This window comes from Mangifera indica, chromosome 3, assembly GCF_011075055.1.
Source record: "Mangifera indica cultivar Alphonso chromosome 3, CATAS_Mindica_2.1, whole genome shotgun sequence".
Lineage (NCBI taxonomy): Eukaryota > Viridiplantae > Streptophyta > Magnoliopsida > Sapindales > Anacardiaceae > Mangifera > Mangifera indica.
In genome coordinates, this window is record NC_058139.1 from 8,161,845 (window position 1) to 8,177,468 (window position 15,624).

Sequence of the window (15,624 nt, forward strand, 5' to 3'; positions counted from 1 at the left end):
TATTGTTATAAAATATCAAGTAAAACAAATTAATAAGATTTTCTTAAAACAAACCCGGCTCAAGCCAACCGAGGCTTATTGGTGTATGGAGGAGACTATTGTGGAGGTGGATGTGGATGGAGGATGATAGAGGTGTGGTGTAGGTAAGAGACTTAAACAATGTTTGACAATTGAAGTGGGCCCAAAAAATCTTAATCAATTAGTGTTGGGCCTACTGCTTTTTGGGTGCCCCCTCGTGAACTCGTGAGAGGACACATTCACAGATGATAATGATTTTGATTTTGATTTCCTTCATACATTTTTTAATTATTTTTTCAAATTCAATTTCTTCTAGAATTTTAAAAAATGACTTGCCTTGCAATTTGGGGCAATGGGCGAAATTGATATTCCCACATGTGATTTTACCTGGACATAACACAATCCTTTTTTTTTTTTTTTTTGGCCAAAATTCTTATTCCCACCCAAGGTTTAGCTAAACTACCAATTCTAACATAAAAGTTTTAAAAACTAAAATATTTATTATTTTGTTAAATTTCTCTATTAGAATTAAAGGTAAATTCATTATTTAACAAAACAATTTTATCTGATTTTCTCTTTTAATTTAAAAAATTAATAAATTTCGCTCTACTAATCATTTTAAAAAACTGTATTTTTACTCTAAGGTTTGATTTTTTCAGTCACCACTTTTAGACGAATTTCACCCTCTTTAATTGTTTTCTCGTGAAAGTTTGAGAATAGACCAAACCTGAGGTGGGAATAAGTCTTTGGCCTGTCTTTTTTTCATATTATTCAATTGAATTAATTTGCCAAATCAAATTGATTGCCTAACTAATTAATGAGTTGCAATGTTAAAGGGATTAACCGAAAACTAATTTTAATCATTTAAAAATTGCAGTTAGCTTAAGGGTTAAGGGGATGATTGTTGAAGAAGACATCTTAATTAATTTCTTTGCGTCTACTTACCACTAACGACGGCATTTATAATTCTGGATTGGCCGACCCTTAGATGATTATAAGATAGTTAAATGTTTAATGATAGCTGACTCATAAATTATCATATACTATTACTTGTTGGATCCATCACTCTTAAAATATTCAACTAATCTGCATATGACTTTATATTATACACTTTTTGTAATTTGTATATATAAAATAATATGCATAGATCATGAAATTTGATTAGGGAAGAACAGGTATCACATGGGATACCTCTCGTACCTCTACCCCAAACTCACAATCATACTCATTTTTTAAAACTAATATATATGTAATTTGATTAAGGCCCAAAGACTTATTTCATCTTCATTTGACGAGAATGGTCAAGGAGGGAGGGAAAGAGAATGCGATCAAAACTAGTGGAGTTTGTTGCCTTTGGTCACTGAAAAAACCCTATGAAAAATTTGATCACTTTTTTAAATTTTGAATAAGGAAAAATTATTAAATTATTAAATTAAACAGAGAAAATATAATAGAATTTTAGTTTTTTTAAATATTTTTAACTAAATAAACATTATTTTCCTTTAACCCTAATTGAGAATTTTAACAAAATGGTAGATATTGAATTTTTTAAACTTTGCGGGTGGGAGTTGAGACCTTGGGTAGGACTATGTCTTTTGGTCTTTGATTAATCTTTTAAAATTTAGGGCTGCAAAGCCGGCAAAGATGCATTAGTTCATAAATAATTGAATTGCTTTGTATTATATAGTCTTTGTAATTTGTATTATACATCAATTTTGACTAGGAAAGAACAAGTATCACATAGGATACTTTTGGTATCTAATACAAAATTTGCAGTCATGCTCATCTTAATTTGACTAATATATGCATGATTGGATTAACCTTAGAAAAATCATATTTCAAAAATTAGTTTTTAAAATTATATAGCTCAAAGAAAGCTACATGAACCCTATATTAAAATCTCAAACTTTCGATGTGAGATCTAATTTTTACACTTTACATTTGGAATCAGAACATACTACTACTTTCTACAACCACAACACCAAGTGAGTTGGTATGCAGCTCCTTGTTAGCCTAAGCGGACACTATTATGTCAAAAGCATCACCTATGTTACATAATTACAACTAAAATATGTGAAATCGACTCTACTAACTGAAAAGAAAAATAACTATTAAAATTAGAAAGAAGTAAACCTATATAAATCTGAGAGCAGAATATCAAATTTTCAATGTAGGATCCAAGCCTGCTTGAAATCCTGACGCTAACATACCTAAAGACATACATATATCAAAATATATATTTTAAAAATCAGAACATTTGTCAAAGAGAATGACTTGATACATAATTAATCAGCATATTTATATATACACGCTTTAGGATTTTTTATTTAAGTGATGCGTTGTGCATATGAAGCGACATTAATTGATGAATATAAATTAAATCTTAATTGTTATTTTAGATTTAATTATAAATCGATCTATATAGATTATTATTTCAATGGCAGGGCGAGCTGGGGAGGGCACATTGAGACTTGGGTCGAGAAATATCCCATTTCCAAAACTAAAACATTATCCAGGAATAAAACAAAAAAATGACAAAAATATATATCTATTTTGTGAGAGGGAACGGAAACTCTTGGAAAATATGAACAGAAACCACTAAAAAAAATAGGTTTTAATATTGAAAAAATAGAAGATATAACAACAAATGATAATAAGATTTTTTTCATTGTTAATTATATTATTAGAGGAGAAGAGACACATATATCATTATCTCTTATTGCGAGGAATATCTATTGAAAAAATGAATTATATTATTGAATATTGATTCTAGTGAAGTACATAAATGTCGATACTCATACCCTAATTTTAGATGAGCTCACAAATGATTTTCATATTTAAAATTAGGGAGAACAATTATTTTGAAAGTATATTATCAAATCTAAGCACGTAATAGCAGCAAAAATTTAAAATTTATAGATAAAAAACCCATACCCTTCGGCTCAAGGGGTTTATCATGCATACAATTATAGCAAAAAGAGCCTTGTATACTTACATTTGAAGGCTCTACTTAGCATATTTGATCCTGAATCTATTTTCGCTTCCTTTGTCAATACAAAACGACTCTACTCATCTATACAAAGGCTCTATTGACATTAATAATATATGAAGATTGTCAAGTGATTACACAAATACTATATTGTGTGAATGGATAGAATATAGAGAGTGTTATGGAGAGAAAATTTTCTCCCCACATTTGTAATATCCAGCTAGGGTTGTGAGGTTATCAGATATGTTTCAGATTATATGAGATTACATCTCATAAATCTAACTCACTCTATATACACTCCACCCCTAACTCTTAGGTAATTGTCTTTTGGCCCTGAGTGTTTGATTTCTCTTAACTAGACCCAACAATGTTTCTAATATATATTCTAAATATTATAACACATTTTCAAATATATAAATTCATCATCTTCAGGATAACCTGAGGTGATTCACTATTTATACATTAAATCTAAATCTTCTTAGTCATAGTAAACAATCTCTTATTATGTGTGACATAGAGGTTATTTGATGAGTTGATAATGAATAAAATCATAATTAATTTACAATTAATCATCTCATTATTCATAGATTATAAGCAACTTCTAACAAGATGTTATAACCACCTAACAAATAGAGAATCAGTGTTAGTTGATCAAACCTTTCAATATTTGAGTTGTTATACAATCAAATCTTTTTATTATATTGATAACTCATCATGGTTACAAAAATAGTGTTTATCTCAATCCCTTAATTTACTGACTTGAATTTTAGGTAAAGATCAAGTATTATTTGATTTGTATATCGACCCTAATTCTACTATGACCACAAATTTAATTGACCATAGATTTTAGAAAAGGGGAGACAATTTACAACATTCTACTTTATCGTAAAACTCTTCTTCAATTTTTTTCTCTAGAAAGATTGAATTTAAAGCAAAAGGTTATGGTGAATGTGTGTTTAGGACTTTGAAGGGAATTGTTAGAAAAGACATGGATTTGCAGGAGAGGAAGGGTTTTTTGGTGACAAGGAGATTTTGTGGAGTTTCTTAGTGATGTACCGTTGGGATTGTTGATAATGAAATTTTTTTAATTGAAATAAAATTTAAAAGAAATTAATTGAATTTCTATAGGTTTGGGTTAAGAAGTTTGTCGGTGATGAATTGTTGGGAGTGTTGACAATGAAAATAGTTTGGATTGAAAAATTAAAAAGAAATTAATTAAATTTCTATAAAAGAAAAAGAGTATTGGGAGATGGAGAAGGACAATACGTGAATTTTTTAAATAAATTGTAAAAGGACAATTTATCATTTTAAATATCAATACAAGAATATTTTTGTATTTTTCTTACTTTAGCCCTAAAATGTAACAAAATTTTTTAACGAAATCTATCAAAAGAAGAAAATTTTTTATTTTCGATTTTGAGTATAAAAATTGTTCGTTTTTGACATAAATTAGATTGAAAAGATACGTATCCCTCAAAATTACTTAATTAGGTTTAGTGGACTTATACTATTAAGAATATGGAGTCAAATAAAAAGGCTTGAAAATTGAAGACAAAGAAGTCAACTATGGTAGTGTATCTTTATCTACCATTTAGTTCTCTTCCGATTGAATCTCATGGTCACATGAGAGTTGATAAGTATAGAGATATCATCACTCATAACAACCTTGAAAATGATCACTATTTCAACTACCCCTACTACTTTATATATTAATTTATCAACACACTATTCTTAGTTTCAGCCATCACGAGAATCATTAATCTCAAGTTAGATAGTCTAGTTTGGATTAGACATATTTTTCAATGTAACATGCAAAATTTACAGGAATATCAAGTGTGTATATATATAGGACATATGTTAAGAGTAAAAATAGAATAAATGTATACGTATAAACAATAGTTAAATGAATAATGAAAAGAATACAGATTAAAATAGTAAAAAAGAAAAATGTTGGAACAAGCAGAAAGTAGCTTATGAAGTAACTTTTAGCCATGCCTGTTTAAAAAAAAAAAAAAAAATTTAAATCAATGAATGGATCATGTCTCTGTTAATGTAGAAAGCTGTGAATCATGTATGGGTCTACGACCCATCATGTAATATATATATATATATATATATATACACGTCCATGTCTCTCTTTCTCATTACTTTATGTAGGAAGGGAAAGTTGTTTAATCTTAACAAAAGAAATTATAATATAAAAGTGAAAATGGTAATTAATAAATTTTGAAAAGAAAATGGAGAATAAAGAAAGAAGAGATTTTTGTGGCGTTGAGGAAGAGAACAAAGGAAAAGACAGAAAATGTAACGTCATGAGTTAGCCGTAGGGTTTCTCTTTGTTGCGTTTGTGGTTTTGGAACTTACTTCTGGATTACACACAGAGATACCTTATCATCCCAGTCTTTCTCTCTCTCTCTCTCTCTCTCTCTGAAGAATTTTTATGAGAGACTGAGTAATCTTTTTCTTTTCATCTTCTTCTTTGTTTATATTTGTACGGCTTTTGTTTGATTTTCCTTGGCTTGTATGAAGATCATCTTGCTCAGTTGAAAGCTAGCTAGGTAGTTGCATATAAATTCTGCTTCATTTGTTTCTTTATGAGTTTTCATGAAAAAAATATTGTCTCCTGGGTCGAAGCCAAACAAGGAAGGAGCCATGTCAATATATGATGAAAATTATTGAGAGATAATTTTTTCTTTCTTTCTTTCTTTCTTCTTTGTTAGGTTTACTTTGTTTCACCTTGACTTTTTCTTGTCTTTAGATCTCAGCAACATGTTCGTTTCCAAGATCTACAAATAAAATTTATCATGAGTTTCAGAATTTGTCGAGCTTAGAGTAGAAGATGATGAAAGGTTTTATATTCCACCAGCAACAACAGCAAGCTATAGAAGAAAACATGTCCAATTTGACTTCTGCATCTGGTGACCAAGCTAGTGTTTCTTCAGGAAATCCTCAACAATACTTTGCTTCACAACCACCATCTCAAGTTCAACCATCAGCTAAAAAGAAAAGAAACTTACCAGGCAACCCAGGTTAATATTATAATCATTTATGTTTGTGGTTTTCATTTGGAAATTGTTTTTACTTATGTTTTTTTTTTCCTTGGGTTTGGATTAGACCCAGAGGCAGAAGTGGTAGCTTTGTCACCCAAAACACTGATGGCAACAAACAGATTTGTGTGTGAGATCTGCAACAAGGGATTTCAAAGGGACCAGAATCTTCAACTTCATAGAAGAGGGCATAATTTACCATGGAAATTGAAGCAAAGAACAAACAAAGAAGTGAAGAAGAAGGTGTACGTATGTCCAGAAGCAAGCTGTGTCCACCATGATCCTTCAAGAGCTCTTGGAGACTTAACAGGAATAAAGAAACATTTTTGCAGAAAACATGGAGAGAAGAAGTGGAAATGTGAAAAATGTTCCAAGAAGTATGCAGTTCAATCAGATTGGAAAGCTCACTCCAAGACTTGTGGCACTAGAGAGTACAGATGTGACTGTGGAACCCTTTTCTCAAGGTAACTAATTATCCAGATTAATATTAATAGTATATATTCTTCTCCTCAAGTTATGAATTTTATCAACACCCCTAATTAATGACAACATTCTAATATCTTCATTTATTGAAATATGTCAAGACAAAGTGAATGTCTCTTAAAATTTTCTTTACTTTTCATTCTTCATTTATAACTTGGAGAGAGAGAGAGAATATATGCTTAGAAAGGATAAATTTAATTGAAGTTGTCAATGTGGACAATCTGTCCTTAGCTCCCCATAGTTAAAAAGAAAGAAAGAAAATAAAAATGGATTTGCAGAAAGCGAGGAAGAGAGAAAGAAAGTCAAATATTTCTGGCATTGTCATAGGCATACTTTATGACGGTTTTGCTTGTTTGCTTGTGTTTGTGTTTATATTTATATTTTTATTAATTTTTTATAGGAGGGATAGTTTCATCACGCACAGAGCTTTCTGTGACGCTTTAGCTGAAGAAAGTGCAAGAGCAATTACAGGGACAAATAATTCTGCACTTCTCTCTTCTCAACATCAACCTGGCTCTAGTACTTCACATCATGTCAACCAATTCGACCCACAAAACCTCCATTCTTTTTCGCTTAAAAAAGAGCAACAAAGTTTTAGCCTAAGACAAGAAATAATACCACCATGGCTTGCTGCCAATGATCAGCCAATTTCTGGCCCACCAATTACACAAGGGTTAGGTCTCTCTTCAGCAGCCTCATCAATCTTTAATGCCCATCATCAACAACAAGAGTTTATTCATTCAAACCCTAATCCTAGTCTTGGCCCCACACTTCATCCATACCATCAAACAGTTGCAGCTCCAGCACCTCACATGTCAGCAACTGCATTGCTGCAAAAAGCTGCACAAATGGGTGCAGCAATAAGCAATAACAAGGCTAGTACTTCTGCACCTTCATCACAATCTCATGGCAGATTAATGATCAGACCCCACCTCCATCACCAACAACAACAACAAGAAGCTCACGTGTGTGCGGATTCTGCAAATAACATTACAACAACAGCTGGTCTTGGTCACAATTTGTCTTCACGTGAAGGTCTTGAAAGTAGTGGTGGCACCTCTTTTGTCCATGGCTTAACACCCTTCGGGAATAAAGTTGCAACTGCTCCTCCCACTGCACGAGGCTCAGGGATTCTTATTCAAGAAATGATGAATTCCTTGTCTTCGGCCGCTTCATTCGATGATGTATTTAAAGCTGCCGGGCATTTCAATGAAACAAGTCATAGTAGAAATGATGGCCACCATCATCAAACCAGAGATTTCTTGGGGCTTCGACCGCTCCCTCAATCTGATATTCTCAACATTGCCGGTCTTGGAAATTGCATCAACACTTCCTCTTTTTCCTCTCATGAGCAACAACAACAACAACACACTCATCACTCTCAGAAACCATGGCAAGGTTAGTTCATGTTTGTTTGCTTATAAGGCTTTTATTAATTAATTTTCTTTCTCACTTTGTTATTTCAAGCTTCCAAAATGGAGAATCTCTCAATGTGATGATTATATTCAATACCCTTGTGTAGTTATTTTAAGCATAATTTCCTCGCCTCTTCTTTCTTCTATTATTATCATACTATTACTGACTGCATGTAATTTTTCGCTTATATGTAAATGTTTTTTTATCTAATAATTAAGAAACCCTAGGGTTTTTCATATATATATATATATATATCCCGTGAATTGATCCCAGCTGGTTGGTATGAAGACAAAGTGTACTTTAATATGAATCACATGTGATCCAACATATGTTAACTGCGAGATCATTATTAATTAATCATGCAATGATATAAAATAATTAAAATTTGAAGTCCTATTATAATTTTCAAGATTATTTATCCTTTTGCAGATTTGGTATCATGAATTGACATTACATATTACACAAGGTAAGTTAATTTAGTTAAATTTTGAACCCTTTTATGCAAAAGGTAAATTTTATGTAATCCACTAATTAATAATAAGCCTTGATATGGTTTGGTGGATCTCACTCTACCATCACAAAAAAAAAAAGACATCCTTAATCTTTATACATTTATATAGCATTAGTTATTATTTTATGAATTATATAGAAATGAATAAGTATATGAATAGTGGGATATAAGATTAACAGGTAGAAGAATAAAATTATATGTATAAATAAATTATATAAATTTATTCGTATAAATTAATGTGACAATTTATAATTGAGGGATATGATTATTATTATTATTTTTTATTTTAAATTATCTAATCAAATGCTAATACATTAGATTGTATGAGTAAATTTATATAATTTATTTATATAAACAGTTTTACTCTAAGTAAAAATGAGTTAAAGCATTGGAATCTCAAGTGGAAAGGTTAGAAAAATGTGCATAAATAGAAGAGAAAGTTTTATAGCCTGGATAGATACGGCAAGTTTGATACCCATTGTGGGTGCAAAGTAGGATTCAATCCCAAGGGAAGATCCCTCAATTTCATTGGCCTACTTGGTAGACAGATAACACTATGAATATTATTTATTTAATTTAATTACAATTTTGGTTTTTAATTGAAATTAATTTAGAAAGTAAGTAAAATAAGGTGGGTTTTCGTGGACAAAACAAAAGAAAAGCAAGCAATGAATGAGAGATAAATAATGAATTATCATACTTGATGTAATTTTCCTCTAAATCTCTATTTTCTTTGTGAAATTAAATATAAGAAAATCATGAGAAAAAATGAAGTAAAAGGTGTGTATCTACATTTACGTATACATTTATTATAACAATAAAATTATATATACACATATAAATATGTCATGATATAATTGTATGATTCCAAATTAATGATCAAATAATATTTATTCATACAATAATACATTTATATATGTAAATATTTATATAAAATAAATATCGGTACATAATATTTCTCTTATTATGAGAACGGAGAGAGAGGGATGGAGTTATGAAATAAAAATGATATTATTAGTAAGGTATGATTAGGCTATCATAAGAAAAGGTGGTTCTGTGAAAAGTTTATAAGGCCAGAAATGTGAGACAGAAAGAAAGACAGAAAGAAAGATGCTTATCCCCAAGATTGCTATGTTAGGTCAATTTAAATAGATGTGCGGACTAACTTTGAAAGTTGTGGCTGGCATTTGTCCTTTCATTGGTTTTCGAAATGAAATGAAATCAAATACCAAAATTTATAATTAATTATAACAAAACAAAGATTCCTCTGCAATCCCACTTCCTCTCCTTGGTTTTGTGATGAATTTTGTAACTTATATTATTATGGGAGAAAGAGAGAATATTTGCCTTTCAAACCCATATGAATGCATGTCCATGGGATAAACATATCACTATATTAGAAAATAATATGTTTTAAATAAAACAACTACATTTGCATTTAAGAATTTTCATATTTGATATATTAGATTTTTGTTGCATAAACACTCGACAAGAAACATACATATCCAGACCCATCAAATATTTTTCTTTTTTTTGTTGGATTTTCTTTTATGGAAAGAAATGTGACATCTTTTCACTTTATATATATGGAGATGGAATGTGTCATGTTTATCATAATATTTTCTGACATACATGCATGTAAATATATAGAGCTTTGTCTTGTTGGTAATGGAGATGAAGATAAAAAAGGGAAAGAGTGGTGGGCTACAATGGCAAAAGAGATCACATGCTCCAAACCCACATAAGTTAATTTTTCTGATGCATTATTTTTGATGCAATATCGATTGCTTTATTTGTTTTTGTTGGGTGCTTTTTGTCTGGTGATGGCATCTATGTATATCTATCTCTCTCTCTCTATAAGAGCTGGCCATTAAAGGGCAATTAAAGCTGAATGTGTTTGGCTCGAAGGTCTCTCTGAATATGCTGTTTAATTTGGATTTACGTATTTTGATGGTGGGTGGAAGTGGCGCATGGCTAAAATCAAGTTGACTTGTCGCTGTAAAAGATGCTCCTGCCTTTGTGTTAATAATAGTACTGTACCTTTTTCTTTGACTTACAGTCTTCACTCAAATCTCTCTCTCTCTCCCCTTTCTGTTTTTGTTTTTTAGGTAGGTTGCTTACTTCGAGGTTGCATAAGGTAAACTTTAATATTATTTGAAAAAATTTGTAAGAAAATCACTTCTTATCTTATAATGAACCTCATCGCTTACAGTGATCATATCATATACAATAAACATACATAAACAAATGGCCCTAAGCTTCTTCAAAAAGGATTTAATTTCTAAATTTCTTTTGAGCTAATTAATTAAATTATATCAAATATATACAAATTTGTGAAAAAATAATAAGATTGTGGCATTAGTAGCTACACTATGAGAGGGAATAATTGCATAAAATCTGTACGAGAAAGAATCCACTGAATAAAGTAGTACTTGAGTGATCATAAAGAGCAAGAAAACACTTCATGGCAGCTCACTTCAAACTCAATATTATTTATTAAGGCCAAAAAACTTATTCCCACCCAACCCAAGGTACAGGCCGATGACAAAAACTCTCACATGGTAGTTTTAAAAAATGTAAATATTCATCTCCCATACAATTTTATTAGTTTCTTTTGTTAATTTAATTGTAAATTACTAATTTACCAACAGTCGTCGCACCAATTGGCTCTACCTATTGAGCATTGGGTTAAGCCCTCGAACGCACAAAATATTTCGAGATAGGATACACCGAAACAACCGTCGTTTTTACCGCGATTGTAGTCAGCACTGTCAATGTCAACAATTTGTAATTGTAGCCACCGAGATCTGGCATCATGAGCCATCATCCCACCTACAAAATCTTGAGTCGGGATGAAGCTGAAGAAAAGGATCTGGAAATGGTGGGAGGGGATTGCTCCATGGCCCTGGTTTGATTTTTGTCTTACAAAGAAAGAAAGACAGGAGGGTCAAGGGTGCATTTTTACATAGAGATGTTTTCAGAAGAGAGACGGTGGTTTTTGTCTTTGCAGAGAAAGAGAGAGAACAGTGTTTAGGGTTGGTTAATTGGTGTACCCTTGTCTCTCTAACTGAATTTATTAACGAAAACAGTTTACAAGTAAATATTTGGATTTTTTAAAATTAATGGGGCAAGGCTTTATTAATGAACCACACCTTAGATGAGATAATTTTTTGGCCATATTATTATTGCATTATTTTGGCCCACTTCGCCGGCAGTCACCACCGCAAGATCATATACATCCTCCATCTCCAGGGAATTTGGATCATAAAAAAAGGATATCCATTTTCAGCTCTAAACACAACCTCAGGGTCCACTTCACTGTACTGCATCTTCATCACTTCCATTTCTTTTGCCTGTTTCATCTTCCATATTATATATAAACTCCCATTTTTGCATGTTTTTCATGACAACCCTGCAATATTTGGATGGTTAGATTTGTGGGTTTGAGGTAATTTGAACTCACTCATGTGCCTACATTACCGGAGATGATTCTTCCTTATTCCAACTGTTGTAGGAATTGACAAACATTATAATATTGGCGTTATGATTTTGATAATTATTGGGTTGATACTGTTTATGTTTTGTTAAAGTGATTGATGAGTATTGGCTTGAGGACATTGGCATAGGTGGAAAGCTAAAGTGAATTTGGCTTCTTTCACATTGTAGTGGGACTTAGAATATATGACTAGTATTATATAGGTTTTGATCTCCACTTTCATACACATTGAGACAAATTAAGTCATCGCTTTTCTCTTTCAATTGAACTTTTGACCTACACTAATTGAAATGAATGAGTATATAAAAAGGAGTAATGTTATATGTATTCAATTATATAATAATATATACCAATTTTATATATACATATAATTTTATTAATATAAAATTTCAATTCAAAATAGTTGTGTAGTCCCTTAGCAGCAAAGATGGGCCTAAACATTCACAGGAGGAGAAAGCCCAAAAAAGGTAAAATTGGGCCCAATAGTAGCCCACCCCCAAAGAATTATCATATTATGAGTAAATTCATATCCCTTTGAACTTCAATAATAATTCCTTTTCCCAAAAAAAATAAATAAATAAATAAATAATACTTTACTTGGAAGAGAAAGATTCTACATGTTTCAAATAATATTTTCCTCCAAAGGAAAAAAAAAAAAAAGTCTTCCACCTAACAACATAGCTGAATTTCACAAATTTTTACATAATTTAGCTATTTTGATATGATTATAATAGAAATTAGATTATATATTTTCATAAATTCTTATCATAAAATATTAAATTAATGAAATCATAGAAAAAGGGATAAGATACATCCACAGTATTACTCACCAATCTAGAAATTTTTATACATAAGCAGAAAGCTCAGGGCCTTCATGCATAACTAAATAAGAATCAAGTCATTGCTTTTATTTCAAGTTGTTTGATCCTTTTATCATTCTCATCTGGTCAAAGTCAAAATAAACCATGGCTGAACTGTTCCTGACAACCCGGGAGCATCAACCTATGTTACAAACAGTACTGACTACATGATCACTGCAAACAGAAAGACAAAAGAAAGAAACAAATCACTTCGAAGATGGCTTCGAACCATCCTTTTGATCCTCTTTTGATTGTGTCACAGCCACGGCTGCCATTGACACGGCAGTTGCTGCTGCCCCCAGCTTTGCACCACCGGCTGCTTTCATTACACCCCCTATTTTAGCAAATGCAGCTATCCCACCTACAAGCATAGCCCTCAAGGCAACAGTTGGTTTTATTGCCATTTTCTACCTGTAATTTCAAGCACTAAAAGAAATTCAGAGATAACACCTCCAATTTAAATGACAAATAATAAATGTCAGATTGCAATACATCATGAATAAGTGCCATGAAAAAATCAGAGCAAAAACACCACTAATAAGAACAAGAAACATTGCATAGTTCTTAATACTTTATGAATGTGAATGCAAATCCTTTTATCAACTCCAGTAATGCAATTCTGATTGTTATCAGATCAAGGACTAAATTGCCTTGAAACATAATTATATCAGAATCATAGGATGGGATGCAATGTTGTTTAGAGATATTTTGTTCATCTATTCGAATATATGTGACTTAATTTGTTAACAAACAATAAATAACAGTGAAACCATGTAAGAATTGAAGTAGGCATCTATTCGCCCGTATATAACATTCTGTAAGAATCTTCCAGCAATTTTCTTCTGAAATTAAACTGACCCTCAACAGCATAGAGTCACTCAAAAACAACATCATACATCAACAATAATCAGTTTTCTTAAAGGCTCAAACATTTAGGAAAATATAGAGCTAAGAACCCCACATTAAATGGGATTTTCAGTTACAATTATTAAGTGATCTCATACAAATATCCTATCCTAGTCATATTTCATTACCAAAAGGGTCTTTCAATCATTCTAATAAATAATCATCAATATCCAGAAGAACAAGATGTAGATTAACTCTTTTGCTTGTTTTCCCCCTGAAAATAACTTTACAACTCTCTTGTATATTTGCTTCATCATGTCTATCAAGCGACTGATGGGATCTGACATTCAATAATAAAGCTATGTTTTCATCAAGAAGCATTGCCGTTTAATGCTCCATCCAACCAACATTACAAGAGTAAATCCATTGCTTTCAGCAGCCATGTCCGTTGAGTTGTGCAAGGCAATCAAAAATATTTCTTCTAAATTACTAATCTGACAATGTCCAAAAGATTTAACATTTGCAAAAGAAATCTTATCATTACAAGTGCTTATATCAATGAGACAGATGCAAGTGCAACTATCGAATCACCTGACATGAAAGTTGAACAAGCCAAGCACGCTAACATGAACCTGTCCCACAGAAGATTTTTTCCATGCCACTTTCCTAAACATTGTCCTCTCTAGAAAGCCATACAAAACCATTCCTCATCCACTTCTCCGCTGCTTATGATCTCACAACATCCTTTCCTCTTCATTAACATACCATGGCTAAAGTTTTGATACAAATATTCTCACTTCTACACAAGACATAACCAAAAGCAACCTAACCAAACATTATCACAAGATCCTAATAACATGAAAAAAAAAAAAAAAATTAGCTCAAAAAAGTTCTGGGTCAGAACAAATATTCTCTAAACCAAGTTGCTAATTCATTTTCACTCATTTTTCAATCAAAGAACCAATATTTTCCTTCTCTTCTTCATTTTAAAAAGAATTGGTTTCAACAATCAAACAAATCAAACCAAGAGAACGCATCGAAATATATCAACAAAAACAAACACAAACATATGCAATACGCAAATCAAAGCTAAAGAGAGAGAGGAGAAAACGAACCTAGAGCAAAAGTTTGATTAAGCTTGTTGAAGCTATGAATTGGGAAGTTAAAAAAGATGAAATTTTGATAGTGGGTTACCGACTATCCTTCACTCCCGGGACTAAAAATCAGGCCTTCTTGTGGAGAAACGAATATGCTTAAGGCCAAAGGACAATTTCCCACCCAAGTTTTAGCGTAATCCAAAAACATCCTCGCATCAGTTGAAAAATCTAAAAACCTGTCTATGAACTAACTTTTATTAGAATTTTTAGTTATAGATAAGAATAAAATTATTATTTTATACTAAACCCTAAAACCCTAACTTTTATCTCTCAGATTTGAAAAACTAATATTTTACCCCTATTTTCAAATTTAAAAAGTTAACATTTCATCCTTAGGGTTTCATTTCTTCCGCTCCATTCTTAGACGATCATTTTTTAGCCAACCTCTCATTTGTCAGTGGACCCTCTCGTATCCTAGACGACAATGCAATGATAGGCTACCACGAATGTGACAAATCGTGGCTCTTCGTTCAAATTCGTCACGCGATGGATCATAATGCTTTGTCCAAATCCATTATGCGATGGATTTCGGCTAATAAAAATGTCTCCCAAGTGTCTCTCTTACTTTCTTGGCCAAATCAAAATATCTCCCAAGCATCTCCATCATGCTTTTGGCTAAATCAAAGGTTTAGGGTTCATCGTCACAACGGATTTGAATTGAAGTATTGTCATTGCATTACCATGGTAGCTTTTTATCACGTTGTTGTCTGGGATGTGAAAGGGTGCATTGATAGATGAGAGATTGGTCGGAGAATGGTCGTTGGAGAATGAAGGGGAAGAAATGAAACCTTAGAGATGAAA

General features: G+C 31.7%; 2 protein-coding genes across 6 annotated transcripts; one reads left to right on the forward strand and one right to left on the reverse strand.

Moving 5' to 3' along the window:
* The first annotated feature begins 5,347 nt into the window (after positions 1-5,347).
* Positions 5,348-10,516, forward strand: LOC123210428 (protein indeterminate-domain 7-like). 2 transcript variants are annotated; one of them, XM_044628777.1, is made up of 5 exons: positions 5,348-5,565; positions 5,766-6,036; positions 6,122-6,518; positions 6,938-7,935; positions 10,115-10,516. In XM_044628777.1, the coding sequence occupies exons 2-5, from the start codon at positions 5,847-5,849 to the stop codon at positions 10,207-10,209; spliced, it is 1,680 nt and encodes a 559-aa protein (XP_044484712.1). In that variant the 5' UTR covers positions 5,348-5,565; positions 5,766-5,846; the 3' UTR covers positions 10,210-10,516. The 2 variants fall into 2 exon arrangements, with proteins under 2 accessions (XP_044484712.1, XP_044484713.1); XM_044628778.1 differs by lacking the exon at positions 10,115-10,516 and adding an exon at positions 8,383-8,411 and having other exon boundaries at positions 5,351-5,565.
* Positions 10,517-12,782: 2,266 nt separating this feature from the next.
* LOC123210545 lies at positions 12,783-14,998 on the reverse strand. 4 transcript variants are annotated; one of them, XM_044628966.1, is made up of 3 exons: positions 14,782-14,952; positions 14,258-14,465; positions 12,783-13,231 (listed from the first exon to the last, which is right to left on the reverse strand). In XM_044628966.1, the coding sequence occupies exon 3, from the start codon at positions 13,222-13,224 to the stop codon at positions 13,027-13,029; it is 198 nt and encodes a 65-aa protein (XP_044484901.1). In that variant the 5' UTR covers positions 13,225-13,231; positions 14,258-14,465; positions 14,782-14,952; the 3' UTR covers positions 12,783-13,026. The 4 variants fall into 4 exon arrangements, 3 of the variants coding, with proteins under 3 accessions (XP_044484901.1, XP_044484900.1, XP_044484902.1); XM_044628965.1 differs by having other exon boundaries at positions 14,258-14,515; XM_044628967.1 differs by lacking the exon at positions 14,258-14,465 and having other exon boundaries at positions 12,783-13,246; positions 14,782-14,953.
* Between the last annotated feature and the right edge of the window lie 626 nt (positions 14,999-15,624).

What these genes read in the sequence shown, in the direction of transcription:
- LOC123210428 (XM_044628777.1), top strand. Translation starts at nt 5,847, where the DNA reads ATGATGAAAGGTTTTATATTCCACCAGCAACAACAGCAAGCTATAGAA. An exon ending in AAACTTACCAGGCAACCCAG is followed by an intron (nt 6,037 to 6,121) that starts GTTAATATTATA and finishes GGTTTGGATTAG; the next exon opens with ACCCAGAGGCAGAAGTGGTA. An exon ending in CTCTCAGAAACCATGGCAAG is followed by an intron (nt 7,936 to 10,114) that starts GTTAGTTCATGT and finishes GTAAATATATAG; the next exon opens with AGCTTTGTCTTGTTGGTAAT.
- LOC123210545 (XM_044628967.1), bottom strand. Translation starts at nt 13,224, where the DNA reads ATGGCAATAAAACCAACTGTTGCCTTGAGGGCTATGCTTGTAGGTGGG.